Source organism: Hyperolius riggenbachi, chromosome 10 (genome assembly GCF_040937935.1).
Source record: "Hyperolius riggenbachi isolate aHypRig1 chromosome 10, aHypRig1.pri, whole genome shotgun sequence".
Taxonomy (NCBI): Eukaryota; Metazoa; Chordata; class Amphibia; order Anura; family Hyperoliidae; genus Hyperolius; species Hyperolius riggenbachi.
This window is the reverse complement of record NC_090655.1, coordinates 221,815,939-221,835,832: the sequence shown is the minus strand read 5'-3', so window position 1 is coordinate 221,835,832 and position 19,894 is coordinate 221,815,939. Positions and strand designations below refer to the sequence as shown.

The 19,894-nt window shown below is 46.9% G+C and overlaps 1 protein-coding gene across 4 annotated transcripts in view; it reads right to left on the bottom strand.

The window, feature by feature from the left end:
• Window positions 1–14,875: 14,875 nt before the first annotated feature.
• LOC137534569 (uncharacterized) overlaps window positions 14,876–19,894 on the bottom strand; it is a 29,992-nt gene continuing 24,973 nt past the window's right edge. For 3 of the 4 annotated variants that reach the window (XM_068256127.1, XM_068256129.1, XM_068256128.1), the window contains exons 4-7: window positions 19,221–19,316; window positions 18,198–18,398; window positions 16,901–17,057; window positions 14,876–16,398 (exon numbers count right to left, since the gene is read on the bottom strand). In XM_068256127.1, coding sequence (XP_068112228.1) covers window positions 15,597–16,398; window positions 16,901–17,057; window positions 18,198–18,398; window positions 19,221–19,316 — 1,256 coding nt within the window. In that variant the 3' untranslated portion in view covers window positions 14,876–15,596. The remainder of the gene's footprint in view (window positions 16,399–16,900; window positions 17,058–18,197; window positions 18,399–19,220; window positions 19,317–19,894) is intronic. The other variant, XM_068256130.1, reaches the window with a different exon arrangement.

The following is a 19,894-nucleotide window of genomic DNA, read 5'->3' as shown; positions in this document are numbered from 1 at the left end:
CCCCAGACCCCCCCAGACCCTCCCCCCCCCCGCGTACTGTATGCATCTATCCCCCCTGATCAACTGTCAATCACCTGTCAATCACCTGTCAATCACCCGTCAATCACCCCCTGTCACTGCCACCCATCAATCAGCCCCTAACCTGCCCCTTGCGGGCAATCTGATCACCCACCCACACCAATAGATCGCCCGCAGATCCGACATCAGATCACCTCCCAAATCCATCGTTTACATCTATTCTCTCCTCTAAACACCCACTAATTACCCATCAATCACCCATCAATCACCCCCTATCACCACCTGTCACTGTTACCCATCAGATTAGACCCTTGCGGGCACCCAATCGCCCGCCCACACACTCAGATTGCCCTCAACCCCCCCCCCCCCTTATCGATTCGCCAGTGCATTATTTACATCCGTTCTTCCCTGTAATAACCCACTGATCACCTGTCAATCACCCCCTGTCACTGCCACCCATCAATCACCCCCTGTCACTGCCACCCATCAATCAGCCCCTAACCTGCCCCTTGCGGGCAATCTGATCACCCACCCACACCAACAGATCGCCCGCAGATCCGACATCAGATCACCTCCCAAATCCATCGTTTACATCTATTCTCTCCTCTAAACACCCACTAATTACCCATCAATCACCCATCAATCACCCCCTATCACCACCTGTCACTGTTACCCATCAGATTAGACCCTTGCGGGCACCCAATCGCCCGCCCACACACTCAGATTGCCCTCAACCCCCCCCCTTATCGATTCGCCAGTGCATTATTTACATCCGTTCTTCCCTGTAATAACCCACTGATCACCTGTCAATCACCCCCTGTCACTGCCACCCATCAATTACCCCCTGTCACTGCCACCCATCAATCAGCCCCTAACCTGCCCCTTGCGGGCAATCTGATCACCCACCCACACCAATAGATCGCCCGCAGATCCGACATCAGATCACCTCCCAAATCCATCGTTTACATCTATTCTCTCCTCTAAACACCCACTAATTACCCATCAATCACCCCCTATCACCACCTGTCACTGTTACCCATCAGATTAGACCCTAATCTGCCCCTTGCGGGCACCCAATCACCCGCCCACACACTCAGATTGCCCTCAGACCCCCCCCTTATCAATTCGCCAGTGCAATATTTACATCTGTTATTCCCTGTAATAACCCACTGATCACCTGTCAATCACCCATCAATCACCCCCTGTCACTGCCACCCATCAATCACTTCCTGTCACTGCCACCCATCAATCAGCCCCTAACCTGCCCCTTGCGGGCAATCTGATCACCCACCCACTCCAATAGATCGCCCGCAGATCCGACATCAGATCACCTCCCAAGTGCAGTGTTTACATCTCTTCTCTCCTCTAAACACCCACTAATTACCCATCAATCACCCCCTATCACCACCTGTCACTGTTACCCATCAGATTAGACCCTAATCTGTCCCTTGCGGGCACCCAATCACCCGCCCACACCTCAGAACGCCCTCAGACCCCAGCCCTGATCACCTCGCTAGTGCATTGCTTGCATCTATTTCCCCCCTCTAATCACACCTTGAGACACCCATAAATCACCTCCTGTCACCCCCTAGCACACCTACCCATCAGATCAGGCCCTAATTTGCCCCGTGTGGGCTCCTGATCACTCGGCCAAACCCTCAGATCCCCCTCAGACCCCCTTCCGATCACCTCCCCAGTGCATTGATTGCATCTATTTTCCCCTCTAACCGCCCCCTGAGACACCCATCAATCACCTCCTGTCACCCCCCTAGCACTCCTATCCATCAGATCAGGCCCAATACATCCTGTCATCTAAGAGGCCACCCTGCTTATGACCGTTTCCACAAAATTTGCCCTCTCATAGACCACCTGTCATCAAAATTTGCAGATGCTTATACCCCTGAACAGTCATTTTGAGAAATTTGGTTTCCAGACTACTCACAGTTTTGGGCCCGTAAAATGCCAGGGCAGTATAGGAACCCCACAAGTGACCCCATTTTAGAAAGAAGACACCCCAAGGTATTCTGTTAGGTGTATGATGAGTTCATAGAAGATTTTATTTTTTGTCAATAGTTAGCGGAAATTGGATTTTTATTGTTTTTTTCACAAAGTGTCATTTTTCACTAACTTGTGACAAAAAATAAAATCTTCTATGAACTCACCATACCCCTAACGGAATACCTTGGGGTGTCGTCTTTCTAAAATGGGGTCACTTGTGGGGTTCCTATACTGCCCTGGCATTTTAGGGGCCCTAAACCGTGGGGAGTAGTCTAGAAAACAAATGCCTCAAAATGACCTGTGAATAGGACGTTGGGCCCCTTAGCGCACCTAGGCTGCAAAAAAGTGTCACACATGTAGTATCGCCATACTCAGGAGAAGTAGTATAATGTGTTTTGTGGTGTATTTTTACACATACCCATGCTAGGTGGGAGAAATCTCTCTGTAAATGGACAATTGTGTGTAAAAAAAATCAAAAATGTGTCATTTACAGAGATATTTCTCCCACCCAGCATGGTTATATGTAAAAATACACCACAAAACACATTATACTACTTCTTCTGAGTACGGCGATACCACATGTGTGACACTTTTTTGCAGCCTAACTGTGCTAAGGGGCCCAAAGTCCAATGAGTACCTTTAGGATTTCACAGGTCATTTTGAGACATTTGGGTTCAAGACGACTACTCACGGTTTAGGGCCCCTAAAATGCCAGGGCAGTATTGGAACCCCACAAATGACCCCATTCTAGAAAGAAGACACCCCAAGGTATTCCGTTAGGAGTATGGTGAGTTCATAGAAGATTTTATTTTTTGTCACAAGTTAGCGGAAATTGATATGTATTGTTTTTTTTTCACAAAGTGTCATTTTCCGCTAACTTGTGACAAAAAAAAAATCTTCTATGAACTCACCATACCCCTAACGGAATACCTTGGGGTGTCTTCATTCTAAAATGGGGTCACTTGTGGGGTTCCTATACTGCCCTGGCATTTTAGGGGCCCTAAACCGTGAGGAGTAGTCTAGAATCCAAATGCCTCAAAATGACCTGTGAATAGGACGTTAGGCCTCTTAGCGCACCTAGGTTGCAAAAAAGTGTCACACATGTGGTATCGCCGTACTCAGAAGAAGTAGTATAATGTGTTTTGAGGTGTATTTTTATACATACCCATGCTGGGTGGGAGAAATCTCTCTGTAAATGGACAATTGTGTGTAAAAAAAATCAAATAATTGTCATTTACAGAGATATTTCTCCCACCTAGCATCTGTATGTGTAAAAATACACCCCAAAACACATTATACTACTTCTCCTGAGTACGGCGGTACCACATGTGTGGCACTTTCTTGCACCCTAAGTGCGCTAAGGGGCCCAAAGTCCAATGAGTACCTTTAGGATTTCACAGGTCATTTTGCGACATTTGGTTTCAAGACTACTCCTCACGGTTTAGGGCCCCTAAAATGCCAGGGCAGTATAGGAACCCCACAAATGACCCCATTTTAGAAAGAAGACACCCCAAGGTATTCCGTTAGGAGTATGGTGAGTTCATAGAAGATTTTATTTTTGTCACAAGTTAGCAGAAAATGACACTTTGTGAAAAAAAACAATTAAAATCAATTTCCGCTAACTTGTGACAAAAAAAAAAAATCTTCTATGAACTCACCATCCTCCTAATGGAATACCTTGGGGTGTCTTCTTTCTAAAATGGGGTAATTTGTGGGATTCCTATACTGTCCTGGCATTTTAGGGGCCCTAAACCGTGAGGAGCAGTCTTGAAACGAAATTTCTCAAAATGACCTGTGAAATCCTAAAGGTACTCATTGGACTTTGGGCCCCTTAGCGCAGTTAGGGTGCAAAAAAGTGCCACACATGTGGTATCGCCGTACTCAGGAGAAGTAGTATAATGTGTTTTGGGGTGTATTTTTCCACATACCCATGCTGAGTGGGAGAAATATCTCTATAAATTGACAATTGTGTGTTAAAAAAAGAAAACAATTGTCATTTACGGAGATATTTCTCCCACCCAGCATGGGTATGTGTAAAAATACACCCCAAAACACATTATACTACTTCTCCTGAGTACGGCAATACCACATGTGTGGCACTTTTTTGCAGCCTAACTGCGCTAAGGGGCCCAAAGTCCAATGAGCATCTTTAGGCTTTACAGGGGTGCTTACAATTAGGCACCCCCCAAAATGCCAGGACAGTGAACACACCCCACAAATGACCCCATTTTGGAAAGTAGACACTTCAAGGTATTCAGAGAGTAGCATAGTGAGTCCGTGGCAGATTTCATTTTTTTTTGTCGCAAGTTAGAAGAAATGGAAACTTTTTTTTTTTTTTTTTTTGTTACAAAGTGTCATTTTCCGCTAACTTGTGACAAAAAATAAAATCTTCTATGAACTCACCATGCCTCTCACTGAATACTTTGGGATGTCTTCTTTCCAAAATGGGGTCATTTGGGGGGGATTTGTACTATCCTGGAATTTTAGCCCCTCATGAAACCTGACAGGTGCGCAGAAAAGTCAGAGATGCTTGAAAATGGGAAAATTCACTTTTGGCACCATAGTTTGTAAACGCTATAACTTTTACCCAATCCAATAAATATACACTGAATGGGGTTTTTTTTTATCAAAGACATGTAGCAGAATAACTTTCGCGCTCAAATGTATAGGGAATTTTACTTTATTTGAAAAATGTCAGCACAGAAAGTTAAAAAAGTCATATTTTTGACAAAATTCATGTCTTTTTTGATGAATATAATAAAAACTAAAACTCGCAGCAGCAATCAAATAGCACCGAAAGAAAGCTGTATTAGTGACAAGAAAAGGAGGTAGAATTCATTTAGGTGGTAGGTTGTATGACTGAGCAATAAACCGTGAAAGCTGCAGTGGTCCGAATGGAAAAAAAGGCTCTGGTCCTTAAGGGGTTTTATGACTGCAGTCCTTAAGTGGTTAAAGGATACCAGATGTGAAAGCATCTGGTAAAAAATAAACCTGTACTGGGTAGGGGGGCATAATCAAATACTCACCACGCCTCCCGTTCTCCTCCGTCCTCCTGCCCCTCTTTTCTGGTCGGACCCTGGGCGACTTTTGGAGACTCCAAACCCAGACATACTGTGCCGCGCATGCGCAGTATGTCCGTTCTGCTCTCCTGTGGCTGCACCGAGTAAAGTCACAGTGATGTCTCCAATCAGAGCTCACGCTGGGACACAGGAGCAAGTGCGCGTCTGTCCTATGAAATCACTACGCAGGCACAGGGGAGCAGAATGGACATACTGCACATGCGCGGCGCAGTATGTTCGGGTTTGCATTCACTGGAGTCCCCCGGACAATAGGATGGACCATAGAAGAGCGGCGGGGGACAGAGGACTGGATAAAAATTGGTGCTGCCAAGTGCATGCCCGACCAAGAAAGCGACCAATTTCGGGACGGAAATTGGTCGCATGGTCGATTGCGCATGCCGCAATATGTTGGGCCGAAGCTGGCTGGTTGGGTGTGCGGCGGTACTGCGGCGATTTCCGGAACAAGCGACAAAAACCCAGCTGCTACCGTCGCGATGTATAAATATGCCCGGTGTGTGCATATATACATTACCTGTCCTGTAGCAGCCTCCGCTTCGTGTCCGTAATCCTCCTGGCAGCTCTCCATACACGCTACTGGCACATATTGTTTGACGTCGGCACATAGCGTCTGACATCAGATGCTATGCGCCAGTGGCATGTATGGGTAGCCGCCCGGAGGATTACGGACACAGCGCGGAGGCTGCTACAGGACAGGTAATGTATAAATGCACACACGGGGGGCACATTATACTTTGGGGGCAGCGGCGATGCGGATTCAGAAGATTATGCAGGTTAGGCAAAGATAAAATATACGAGACTAAAGGCCAGGGAAAGGGGCCGAGGGGTTAATCCGCTGCCGTCTATGGCACTCAAACACTTTGCAGTGATACTTGAATCAGATGTCCCGTGGACTCTCCTTGGGTAAAGAGAGAGAGAAGAGTGTGTCTCCTTGGGTTGTGGTGGAATTAGGCCGATTAGTGTTCAGTTGGTGTTCTGGTTGGCTGGCTGATCTGGCCGAAAAAGTCCCATGTGAGCTACCAATGGTGGCTGAGGAAACCATGGGGCCTTGGAGTCCAGGCAGATTGTTGTGGCGGTCCAGGCCACAGTACAGGCAGGCGGGGTCTGGCATGGAGCGAAGTGGCAGGGCTGGCATGGTCCAGCATGTAGGAGAGTGGAAGGGCACACCAGCCCTGTCCTGGAGCTGATGAATGGAGCCGTGCCGCTGTGCTCTCCTCCTCCTGGTTGGAGCTGGGGCTGCTCTGCAGATAGTTGCCCCCGCTCAGCATGTGGACGGGGCCGAAGCTGCAGGAACAGCGGCAGCACGGGACCCTGCTGACAGGCACAGAGGGCGACCCGTCTCCATGGCACAATGTGGCATGTGATGTGACCCGCAACGGTGGTGAGGCCAGTGGATAAAGACATACCGGGGCAGCCTGGTTCACTCGCAGGCCAGCTGATCAAGCACGTGGCTCGATCAGCTGGCAGCCCGATCAGCTGGCTGCACAGTGACATGGCGTCTGTGTGGCCCTTCCCCGAATCCACATCCCCCGCAAGTGAGGAAGTGAGCAGCCAGCGTCCGGAGTCCTGGAGGGCTGCAACGCAGGAGCATGGAGTGCAGATGCGCTCCGGGGCCAGCCATCACGTGGGGTCAGTCAGCTGGGATCTCCCACGTGGCGAGCCGGTCCTCAGAGCGAGCGCTGGGGAGCCGGCGCCTGGGGAGCAAGCGCACCGCACTTCACAGCGATGGGGAGAGGATGCTGGAAGGAGCATCTGCGGTGAGCCATGGCCAGAGGGGGACCCACGGAGTGGTGAAAAAAGAAGTCATTGCCGGAGCCCTGTGGCCGTGGCTTCCCATCCAGGCGCCATCTTGATGTAGATGCTGAAATCGGATGGGAATCGTCCTGTAGTGTATGGGCATAATCAACAAAAAACAAATTTATCTTTAATCAGATTCGATGAGAGATAAATGTATCTCTTTGTCAAATTTGCCCATAATCATTAGGTCTATGGGTATTCCTTAGTCCTAAGGATTTATCATGCTCAGGTAGAGATGGTCAGTGTGATGCAAATAATTCCAACTTTACGCCAGTCTTATACTAACTTTATGCAAATTTATGTTGCTTGAAAATCAACCAATCAAGTACTTGCGACATTTGGTTGTACCTTTTCATGCATAAAATTCATAGAAACATTTGCAACTCAGAATTATTTGATTCTTATTGACCATCCCTGTTCTCAAGTGATGAGAAGTAAGGGAATAGTTCTGACAAGAGACACTTAAAGGACAACTGAAGAGAGAGGTATATGGAGGCTGCCATGTTCATTTCCTTTTAAGCAATACCAGTTGCCAGGCTGCTCTGCCTCTACTTTTAACCATAGACCCTGAACAAGCATGCAGCAGATCAGGTGTATCTGACATCATTGTCAGATCTGATAGATTAGCTGTATGCTTGTTTCTGGTGTTATCCGGACACTTCTGCCGCCAAACAGACCAGCAGGGCTGCCAGGCAACTGGTATTGTTTAAAAGGAAACAAACATGGCAGCCTCCATAGTCTTCTCACTTCAGTTGTCCTTTAACAGGGAAGCAGGGCCAGATTTCTGGAAAGGTCACAAAGGCCCTGGCCTTGGGCAGCTACAGCCCAATGGGGCACCTGGACATGAAATAGGGGTTGCTAATGCAAGAGTAGGCTACAAACGGGAAACAACACATGGGAAATGGAAACTGATGTCCAAGGGAGCGGAATATGAAAGACAGGGGCTGCAGTACATGGTTGTCACACATTGGTGAGTGGGCTGTACATAGAATGGGAGGGGGGCTTCAGTGTACTTGGATGTTACACATGGGAGACGGGGCTGCACATGGAATGGGAGCCCCAACATACTTGGACTAGGAGAAAAACAACTATAACTCCGGCCTTGCAGGGAAGTGAAATCTAGTGACTTGCTCCAGAAAGAAGAATCCAGGTCAGGCAGGACAAGAGAGAACATTCATACAGCAATTCATGCTTGAAAATTTGAAGATGAAATGAAACCAATTTCTAATAATAACCAGACTATTCGATTTCACCCTGTGCGCATGGAAAGCTAAACTTATAAGGGCTAATTGGAGGTTGTAAAACTCTGTGTGGCTGACAAAACTACATCTGAGTGCTGGGAAGAGAGAAAGATTTGAATAAGATTTGCCTGTATGGGAGCGAAAAGCATAAAAAAAAAAAATAGTCATGTACCTGAGGCATTCAAACAGAGGTGAACCTTTGCTCTTTCACACTAGAGGCTGTGGTTAACGCCAATACATAGTGTTTTCAAAGCGTTTTCAAAGCCTTTGAAAGAGTTTTACAGCCCATATGAAAACGTCCTTTTTTTTTTCTTCTATAAAAATAAGTGAACAAGATAGCTGTAAAACGCTTTGAAAAGGCTTTGAAAACGCTGAAGTTGGCGTTTTCCATTGACTATCATTGAAACGCCAACAGCCAACTTCGGCTGTTAACAGCCCTGAAAAAGCTCCTGGGAGCGTTGAAACGCAACGCTCCAAAACGCCGAGTTAGATGTGAAAGGTAAAATGAAAGTCTATGGACTTTCTTTTACCTAGCAAAACGCCAACTTCGGCCGTGGCGTTAAAACGCCGAAAAATCCCTCTGGTGTGAAAGGGCCCGTAGCTTTCATGAGGGGAGCAATTTATACTTACCTGGGGCATTTTCCAGCCCCCTTGGTGCCTGACCAATCCACACCGTTCTGCACTGTCAACCCCTGTAAAGTCCCCGTTTGACCCAGTCAAGGACGACTGCGCTCCTCCTGGATAGCACTCCTGTAGCTGGGCACATTCTGCGCCTGCACATTTACAAGCCTTCACCAACTGCGTAGATGCAAAATGGAGAATGGATGCAGCCATGGGAGCTCAATTGAGGAGGAGCCAGGGCTGTGCATGCACACTAGACCGCCACTACTGGGGCTGGCAATGGCAGAACAGAGGGGGCTGGACGGATACAGAGGGAGCTGAAGGACTACAGATGGCTGGAGGAAGGCCCAGGTAAGTATATATCCTCTTATCTCCCCCGTCTCACGTTGACTTTAAAAACAAAATAAGACCATGGGAGCCCAGCAAAGTCCTATTTAGGGTTAGGGCTATATATACAGACTCCGACCCCTGTAATCCGTTATGAATACAGCTGCCAGGCTCCTTAACTCCTCCTGCTGATCCTGAAGTCCCGTCACTGGCTTCCTGTCCCTCTCAGAATGAAATGTAAACTGCTCTGGCATACAAATCCATCCCCCATACCTACCCTTCGTACATCTCAGATCTCGTCCAGAGATGCTCCCCAACCCGCTCTCTCCACTCCTCCAACACTCTATGGATGTCCACTTCTCGCATCACTTGCCAGGCACCAGGACTTCTCCAGAGCAGCCCCTACTCTATGGAGCTCGCTCCCCCCCATAACGCTCAGTCCCACCTTAAACTCATTCAAGAAGGCTGTAAAGACCCATCTGTTCACCATTGCGTCCCTGCCAACATCATAGCTCTATCCCCCTCCCTTGGACATACACCCCACCCCCCCTTTATGTGTCCCTCTCAAAAGAGAACCCGAGGTGGGGTTCTGACAATGCTAGCTGCACACAGAGGCTGGGTCTGCCTATACAGCCCAGCCTCTGTTACTATCCCAATCCCCTCCTGCGCTTTGCTATCCCCCATAAATCACAGCCGCGCTGTCGACACGCAGCAGTGTGGCAGCGGGCTGTGTTTACCTCTATAGTGTCAGTCTGCTGCTCCCTCCGCTTCCTGCATAGCTCCGGTCCCCGCCCGCATCCCTTCCCTCCCCGCTGATTGGAGGGAAGGGACGCGGGCGGGGACCGGAGCTATGCAGGAACCAGAGGGAGCAGCAGACTGACAGTACAGATGTAAACACAGCCTGCACAGCGCGGCTGTGATTTATGGGGGATAGGAGAGCGCAGGGGGAACTTAGGGGGGATCTGGATAGCAAAAGAGGCTGGGCTGTAGAGGCAGACCCAGCCTCTGTATGCGGATGGCATTGTCAGAGCTCCACCTCGGGTTCTCTTTAAAGGGGCACTACAGCGAAAAACTGTAAAATTAAAAATATGTGCAAACTTATACAAATAAAAAGTATGTCTCTTCCAGAGTAAAATGAGACATTAATTAGTTTTCTCCTATGTTGCTGTCACTTACAGTAGGCAGTAGAAGTCTGACAGAAGTGACAGGTTTTGGACTAGCCCATCTCTTCATAGGGGATTCTCAGCAAGGCTTTTATTCTTTATAAAGATATTCCCTAAAAAGGATTTAAACAATGATGCTGGCCAGCTTCCCCGCTTCCTACACAGTTTTTTGGCAGTTGGACAGAGCAACTGCCATTCACTAAATGCTTTTGAAAACAAATATATCCCTGAGAATCCCCTGTAAAGAGATGGACTAGTCCGAAACCTGTCACTTCTGTCCGATTTCTACTACCTACTGTAAGTGACAGCAACATGGTAGAAAAGTAATTTATGGCTCATTTTACTCTGGAAAAAAATGTACTTCTTATTTGTAAATATGTTTGCACATATTTAAAATTTTACAGTTTTTCGCTGCCTTTAAGCTTTTTTGGCAGGGTGCTCCTCCCGTGTGCTCTTCTCCCACACCATATGGACTCAGTGACTCATGTTTATTGTTACATCACTATTTTGTGTACCATTTAGCGCTGTAATGTCCCTGTAACATTGTTATGGCTCCCCATGTATTGTACAGCGCTGCATAATATTTTAGCGGTTTATCAATACATTTTATTAATAATAACTTTTCCTGATACATTTACCTTCTACTCAGACAAGCCCAGTAAATGGATAGCTACTAAAACTCTTCACACATAACGCTCCACTCTGCATGGAATGATTTGCCTCTGGACAGGGCACAGACATTACAAACATGGAGAAGTGATGAGAAAGGAAATTATTTTTTTGATATAATCGATTTATTTTTTCCTGCAGAACAATTGACCTATAACAGTTTTTGTGGTTGTGTTCTGTATGGCCGAGTTGTGGTGAAACCCCTTCCACAGCGTTATGCCAGGACCATGGTCCTGACAGTTTGCTGTCTGTGAACCTCGCTGCATTGTGGGAAATGTCTTTTTCTAACTGCCAAGCAAGCAATATCTCCCTGTGTGCATTGAACTCTCAGCAACGAACATTCCACACAGATCACCTGGCAGAACTAAAGATGTCACCACCAGTGATACATTTCAGAATGCAAATCAGAGAGAGGAAGAATTTTACAATGGGCAAATACTGACTAAATAATCTAAAAAGCGATATTGTAAAAAATAAGCAATTTTATTAATGGCGTTATTTTCCCCACGGTTCCAATACACAAAGGAAAATAATGGTTTTGCAAGTTACCATGGGCAACAGATTATCCAAAAGCCTGCACAGCCATCCAAGAATATCCTAGACTTAGACAATAAACACCAACTGGATTATTTCACCTTCTGTGATGCTGGGAATACACGGCTCGATTCTGAGCCATTTAGATAGCTCGATAGATAATTTCCGACACGTCCGATCTCCCGCCCGATCGTTTCGCCGCTCGATTCTGCATTGAGGACAATGGGAAAAGATACGAAAAACGAATGGAAGATGAATCGCCTGCAGAATCAATCGGGCAAAACGATCGGGCGCGGAATCGTGTGGCAAAATCAAACCGTGTATGTCCAGCATCACTTCCTATTAGCAAAGTGCAGCTCCAGCTGAAATATCTCATTTAGTGTTGGATAGCAGAAGGAAGGATCACAATCTTTGTCATGTTTTTAGTGTTGTCTGCGTACACACTGTGGAGCTGTCACTTCACTTCCTCTTCTCTGTCAGTAGGACAGGAAGTGAGTGATACACAGACAGCAATAAATATCTCTTTTGCCCTCACCCTTTGTTTTATTTTCTTTACTGCTGATTGCGTCCAGCCTTGAGTGACTCCACCTAACGTCTGGTTGCAGGTGACCCTGTAACTAGGATAGGGAAAGAAATCCCACTAATGGGGACACAGACAGCAATAAGAATCTCTTTTTTTCCCCAACTGTACCCAGAATTATAGAGAATATGTAATACAAAAAAAAACTGGGGGGTACTTACTCCAGGAGGGGGAAGCCTCGGGATCCTAATAAGGCGTCTCCCTGTACTCTGCAGTAGCCCCGATCCAGCTCTGGCATTCCGGACAGCTGCAGATGGCAATATTTACCTTTTGGGTCCAGCCCAGGCGCAGCACCATCTTCCCCCTCGGGCTCTGGCGCAAATAGCCGAGCACAGTCGGGTCTGCTCTACTGCGTGGTGTCTGCACAGTAGAGCGGACCTGATCTGGCTCGGCTATTACCGCTGGAGCAAGACGGAGAAGATGGTACTGCTTCTGCGCTGGACCCAAAAGGTAAATATCGCCGCATACTACAGGCACTACATCCGCCGACAAGCTATTCGGGGGATACAGCGTTTGATCGGGGCTACTGCGGCGATGGGGGAATCCTCAATAGGATCAAAGGCATCCCCCTCCCGAGGGTTTTTTTTTTATTACAGATTCTTTTTAAAGAGACACTGAAGCGGAAAAAAAAATATGATATAATGAATTGTGTAGTACGGATAATTACTAGAAGATTAGTAGCAAAGAAAATATTCTCATGTTTTTATTTTCAGTTATATAGTGTGTTTTTTAGAACATTGCATCATTCTCTAATATGTGCATTTTACACACTACTCAGCATTCTGAATGATTTACAGAGCAGGCTGTGAACTATTGACCTGTCCTCTGGCAGAGAAAAAGAAAATCCTTGACTGAAAGCTCAGATAACAACCTTCAGAACTCAGAGCTCTCTGCGACTTTGAAAGTCGTAAAGCTCAATGGCTTTTTTGCATAGATAACAACTGGAGTCTCTTAAGGTAGCCATACACTGGTCGATTTGCCATCAGATTCGACCAACAGATATATCCCTCTCTGATCGAATCTGATCAGAGAGGTATCGTATGGCTGCCTTTACTGCAAACAGATTGTGAATCGATTTCAGCATGAAACCGATCACAATCTGTGGTTATGGTGGTGCTGCCGCTGCCCCCCACCCGCCCGCATACATACATTACCTGCTCCGGGCCGGCGCGACTCCCTCTCTGTCCCCGCAGCTTCTTCTCCGCGCTGGTCTCCAGTCCGGCTGGCTTGTCTTCACTGAACTTCCTGTCCGGGGGAAGTTTAAACAGTAGAGGGCGCTCTACTGTTTAAACTTCCTGCCAGGACAGGAAGTTTAATGAAGCAGCAGCCGTCCGGAACCCAGCGCGGAGAAGAAGCTGCGGGGACAGAGGGGAAGTCGCGCCGGCAGAGCAGGTAATGTATTGCCGCTAGCATCAGTCGTCGGGCATTCGAACGCTGCTATCGACGCACTCCCGACCCACCGGCGATCGAGGGAAATCTTCCGCACGGACGGATCGACGGGACCGATTGATTTCGTACGGAAATCGATCGTTCTGTCAGCGTTTGCGCAACAATTTCACAGCAGATTCGATCACAGTGATCGAATCTGCTGTATATCGGCGGCAAAATCGTTAGGTGTATGGGCAGCTTTAACTCTTCCTGTGCTGGAAACAACATTAGACTTATGTCTCTGCTTCTAATGCTTTATTTCTGAGCTGTACTACACATACAAATCATTATATCATATATTTTTTTTCGCTTCAGTTTCTCTTTAAATACAATTTATGTGGGAAAAAAGCAACAAAAGACAAGAGAGGACAACATTCTGCGTTGGTGTTCCAAATGCAGTCTCACTCCTCAATTAAATTCTCACCTGACTCCAGCACAGATCAGAGACATATAAGAGACACATTGGCTGGCGTTCCATCTTCATTTTTTCAAAGAAGTTGAGTTAAGGTGCTATTTCTTTATTTATAGTAAATATCAAATACAAAAATAAAACCAGTTTGATGGAATGACCTTAGAGGAACATTTCACTATTTCCAAGGGTTCAGGTAAACTGTAGCTCCACCCTCCAGAGAAATACAAGTCCCCAACTTGTAAATAGTATTTATTACTTATTTCATTGCACAGGCTCTAATGTTAAATTCCATGTTTGTTAAAGCTAATGTAAAAAAAACAACAACAAAAAAACAAACAGATACTAACCTATGGAGAGGGGAGGCTCTGGGCCCTATAAAACCTCTCACAGTCCCCGCGTTCCAGCGCTGTCACCCCCATTAGTGTTCGACTGATTGGTCGAATACTGCTCTGTGCTGCTGCAGGAGGCTTCAGAACTTTTCGGGAGCCCGAGTGCATCCCAACACGGGCTTCTCTGCACTGGGCATTCGCTTGCAGCACGTATGTGTGGTGATTTGTCGGTATTCTGTTGTTTCTGTTACCAGCTGTCTCTGGTCCTTAAAGAGAGTATGAAGCGAGAATAAATCTCGCTTCAAAGCTCATATTCAGCAGGGGCATGTGTGCCCCTGCTAAAACGCCGCTATCCCGCGGCTAAACGGGGGTCCCTTACCTCACAAATCCCCTCCGTGCAGCAGGGGATCTCTTCCGCATTGAGGTAGGGCTAATGGCCGCAGTCCTGCCTCACGCGCGTCTGTCAGCGCGTATCTCCGCCTCTCCCCCACCCCTCTTAGTCTTCCTTCCTTGAGAGGGGCGGGGGAGAGGCGGCGATGCACCGCTGATAGACGGCGCTGAGAGGCAGGGCTGCAGCCGTTAGCCCTGCCTCAACAGCAGCAAAATCTACGACCAAGTTGGTCGTAGATATTGCAGAGGGGGATTTGGGGGGTAAGGGACCCCCGTTTAGCCGCGGGATAGCGGCGTTTTAGCAGGGGCACACATGCCCCTGCTGAATATAAGCACTGAAGCGAGATGTATTCTCGCTTCAGTGTCTCTTTAAGAGGGCAGAGACCGCTGGTACTTAAGTGGTTAAAAAAACGGAATAGTTGCAGTGCTGGTAGGAAGGCCGAGCTATACATGTGGTTGTCTCCGCAGATACAAACAAACTGTACATACGAGTTGGTGGTGGTAGTTGTAGGTGGTGGATTTTTGTATCAACAACAGTAGACCTTCACTTGAAGTCTTTGTTTTTGTCAATACCATGGATACACCCTAAACACAGCTGTGTAGAGTAAGAAAAACTCACAGGGTGCAACATTCTCCCAAAGAAGTATTTGCCTTCCCATGGAGCAGAGCGGATACTCTGTGAGACAAAGGAGCCATAACAATACAAAATAAATGATAAACACAAATTACGAAGTTGTGGTTTCATATTTCTGCCTTGCATTGTGAAATGTTACCAAAATTAGGCATTCCCCTTTATAAGTCTGACATCTCTTAGAACTCTGTTAGTATTATTGTCCTAATGTTAGCTGCAACTTGGGACCTAAACACAACTACATAGCAGTGAATGTGAGATCACGCAGGTAATTTCATGCTTGTTTACAACCACCAATTGCTGCACACTGGCAGCTTGCAGTGGGTGGTATGCACAACTGCAGTTACAATAAATGCACCAACAACCAGGTGCTTCCAGTCCTCACAGGTCCTGCATATAAGGACGCGAAGATGGTGGTGAGGTGGAATATGTGTATGCTGTCTCTCTATGCTGCCCAGGATGGGGAGTTTGAAACGAGGTGGAGGTTGATGAGACATGACTGTATGATGAGGAGGTAGCAGGTAAGTTGCCATAGGTCCCCCTACTATATCTGCCCGTAGGAGTGGGCTGAGAGGGCAAAAATGCACCAGAAATAGAATGGTCAGAATACTGCGTCTCAACAGAAGATGGAGGTGGAGAATTTTCATACATGGAACCGTCCACATATTGGGAGACAATGTTCAAGACGCCAATCCGCAAGTCCAACTTCTTATTTTCTGGTGCTCGCTTAAAGTATGGCAGCAAACTTCGCAGGAAGGTTACATCATCATCGTTCATGTTCTGGAAAAGGTCAACCTCTGGGGGCCCCTCAACCAGTATCTGTCTCTGTTCTTCATGAAACCTCTTTTGTTTGTCTTGCATGCTGGCCATTATGTCCATAATCTTACACTCAAACTCATCTGGTGGCCTCGCTGCAAGCTTGTGCTTTTTGGAGGCCTTGGAGACCTTTGGTACTGGAATGGGTGATTCCACAGTTGGATGAGAGATAGGGTGTACAGGGGATGGTGGCAGTGGCAAGATCTGGATGGTGGGAGCAGGTGTTGGCTCTTCGACTTCAGTCACTTCTTTTTCAAATGAGTCATCTTCTAAGTTGGGTTGTTGGCTCTGAGGTTCGAAAAAGTCGTCATCATCCTCGGTGTTGTTGGCATTTTTGTTTTTCCTGTTAAAGAAAACACAAGTGGTCCTGTGTTTCAATTAGAGGCATCTATCAATATTTTATTGTTTCAGTTTTCAAAGCTAAAGTAGAAGTAAAGTTTCCAACAGTTGGGCTGGTCAACCTTTGGATCTTTATACATGTTGAGGACTCCAGTGGTGAGCCATTCCTCACCATAATTTCTGACTGTTGCTGTATACCTTGGAAATCTTGGTGCCCTTGGGGTGACTGCAAACCCGAAGGAACTGAACACAAATCTCCTCCCCCCCCCCTCCCCCTGTAACGGCTACAGGAAGAACAGCGATGCCACTGATGGAGTCCTCAAGAGGAAGATTTTGTCTGGTGGTTTAACCTCACAGCATCTATTACAATGTTGGGAAAGCAGTTTTGGAAGGAAGGATGTTCATTTTGGGGGACAGTAAAAGTAGCTGTATTCAAGCACCATACATGCATCAACTCTCATCCCCGCATGATATCGAACTGTTACATCGAACTATCGAACTCATGCTTGAGATTAATGCTTTCAACTTACTCCCTCATCTCCATGCTTTTCTTTAGGAAACCCAAATCCTTGAAAAAGACATAAGGTTTTTTCTTCTGGATCCCTGGGATACCTTTCCCCTGGCTCTCGTTTAAGTCCCTCCGATAACGGTCTCTTGCCGAGCGCCACCGGGTCTGAATGTCTTTTGCTGAAAGAAAAATGCAGAAGAGATATATATATATATATATATATATATATATATATATATATACAGTAGGACATCCTAAAGTCAAACCACGTTGGTGGGTAGTAAAGATGAGCGTTAGAAATTGAAATTTAATTTCTCCTCAGGCGAAACTGAGAGTTGGTGTATGAGGGTCTTGTTAATGGAGGTTAACTCCCCTTGATCCCCACCTCTGGCTGCAGTGCTCCACGCCCCTCTACATCCTCTCGATACTTCCTCCTTCCAGAGGCGGAGACCAAGGTAAGTTAACACCACTGCCCATGTACACCATTGCTCAATTTCATTTTGATAACTTTTTTCATGGCCTAGTTGAGACAAACAGGTGGAATCTATTCTGTGGGAAAGAGGACTTACATTGGCACTTCCAGAAATCCTAATATAATATATCAACAGCTCGGGGTGAATTATCCTAAATACCTTCTGTTTTAAGAAGGCAAACTACGCTAAGCATTGCTTTATTACGGTAACTAGGATGGCTTTTTGGTCTCCTTTGGTCTCCTATACTTTCCTAGTGGTTCTGGGTCACCCCGAGCTGCTTGGGTACTCTGTTGTTCTGGTCCAAGCCCTAACCCACAGAGCCATATCAATCCTTGCCGTGCACTAAGGAGGATCAACAGTCCAAAACAGGCTATCTGCATGTTGGGTTGAAGTGGCTCTATAAATGTACAAGCTGTAGGCATGCTGTACACCAGCGGTTCTGGCTTCAGGGGCATAAAGAGATAATTTGCATATTCAGTAGTGGTGCATGGTGGGTAACCACAGTTAGAACAGTTAGAATAACTATCCTAAAGCTTCATGTCATACATGTGTGGCTTGAGGTAGAAAAACCTGCATGTAGTGAGGGAGTCTGTGGATGCCACCTTTTATTCAACAAATGTCCATGTTTCAAGATCAGGAAGAATTTAGATAATTTTTAGAATTCAACATGGATCTCTACAAAGTTAAAAACATGACTACAAAGTTATTTCTGGCCACAGAGGAGCAGGGAAAGACACAGGTAATGGTTCCTGCTAAAAACTGAAAATACCCAGAGCTCAGGTCCACGTGGAGGTCGCACACTGTACTGTCTGCTGTACGTTTGGTGTTGTTCTCCATGACACTTACCCCTCTGCTTCCTCTGGCGTTCGCTGAGAATTTGCCAATCAGGTGTCAGCATAGCACAGACCTCATCCCAGACTTTCTTCTTCCAGTAGCGGTCGGAGTAGCGAGGGCACTCAGTGTCCCATAATTCAGGGCGTGCATGGACCATGCTGATCAGGTGCTCCAGACTGATGTCCCACCGTGAGCTTTTTCCTGATTGGTTCCCTGACAACAGAGCAGGGTGGATAAATATCAATGATTTAAAAAAAAAACAAAAAACTATAAAAACAGACTTTCTTGATTAAGAAGAGAGGCTGAGCTGTAAGGAAGGCGGAAAAGGGGCGGGGGGGGGGGGAGGTGTCAGGGAGAGGCAGTGCTGTAAGGCAGGGGGAGAAGAGAGGTTGAGCTGTAAAGCGGGGGCGGGGGGGGGGGGGAGGAGAGAGGCTAAACTGTATGGCGGGTGGGGGGGAAAGTGAGGCGTGAGGCTGAGCTGTAAGATATGTGTGTGTGTAGGGGGGGGGGGGGGGAGAGAGGGCCGAGCAGTAAGGCTGCGGGGGAGGGGGTGGGGAGGAGAGAGGCTGAGCTGTAAGGTGGGTGGGTGGGGGGGGGGGAAGTGGGCTGAGCTGTAAGGTGTTTGTGTGTGTAGGGGGAGAAGGCCAAGCAGTAAGGCTGGGGGGGGGGAGGGGCCAAGCTGTTAGGCAGGTGGGGGAGAGGCTGAGCTGTAAGGCCGGGGGGGTGGGAGGAGAGAGCGGCTGAGGCCGGGGGGGTGGGGGGTTAGAGAGGCTGAGCTGTAAAATGTGTGTGTGTGGGGGGGGGGGGGGGGGAAGGATGGGGGGTGGAGGAAGGCCGAGCAGTAAGACTTGGGGGGGGGGGGGGTAAGAGAGGCTAATCAGTAAGGCTGAGAGGGGGGGAGGGGGAGGATGGGGAGAAGAGAGGCTGAGCTTTGAGGCAGTTACTATGAGACATTTCCAAGGTGTAGTTTGCCTTTAGTGGCCTTATTTCCATCACAGTCAGTGGATGACATTACAGACACTGTTTATTACTCACTTTGCAGCATATGCACAGGGATCCCGCCCTCCGTAATCTGCAAGGTTGTAAGTTCCTCCTCGAATTGCCCATCTTTCCGACTGCCGTCTCTGAGACCTGAGAATAAACATGACAGTGACACCTGCTGCATGGCGATGTTGTGGGGATTTAAAGATCTATTACACTTCATCTCTTCATCTGTGATGTCAGGACCATGGCCATAACAATTTCCTATCTGTATATATATTTATATATAAATTATATACACCTGTATATATTTATCCCTCCCCCCTCCTATTTTCTGCTAAGTTTCTCTTTGTTTCTGAATACATTCATTAGCAATAGATTTTATTTATTTCTTAATCAATATCAATTTTAAATAAAATATGTTGTAGTCTTTCCACTGAAAGCAAAATATTTGCTGCATAATATTATCGTTGATGATCTCTCACTGAAAGATGTTCAGGTGCCGTTTCTAGCCTCCTCCCTTTCCTGCCTTTGAACAAAAATTAATTCCATCTTTGTGAACAATATCACCCTCCCTCCCCCTCGGGGTCACATCAGGTCGGGTGGAAGAGGTCATCTTGTATAATGATGTACTATCCAGTCTAATTAGCTAGCTCAGCAGTCAGCAAAATCAAATTATAATTGGTTCTCCTTTCACAGAGAAGCTACCTATACTGTATATATATGTT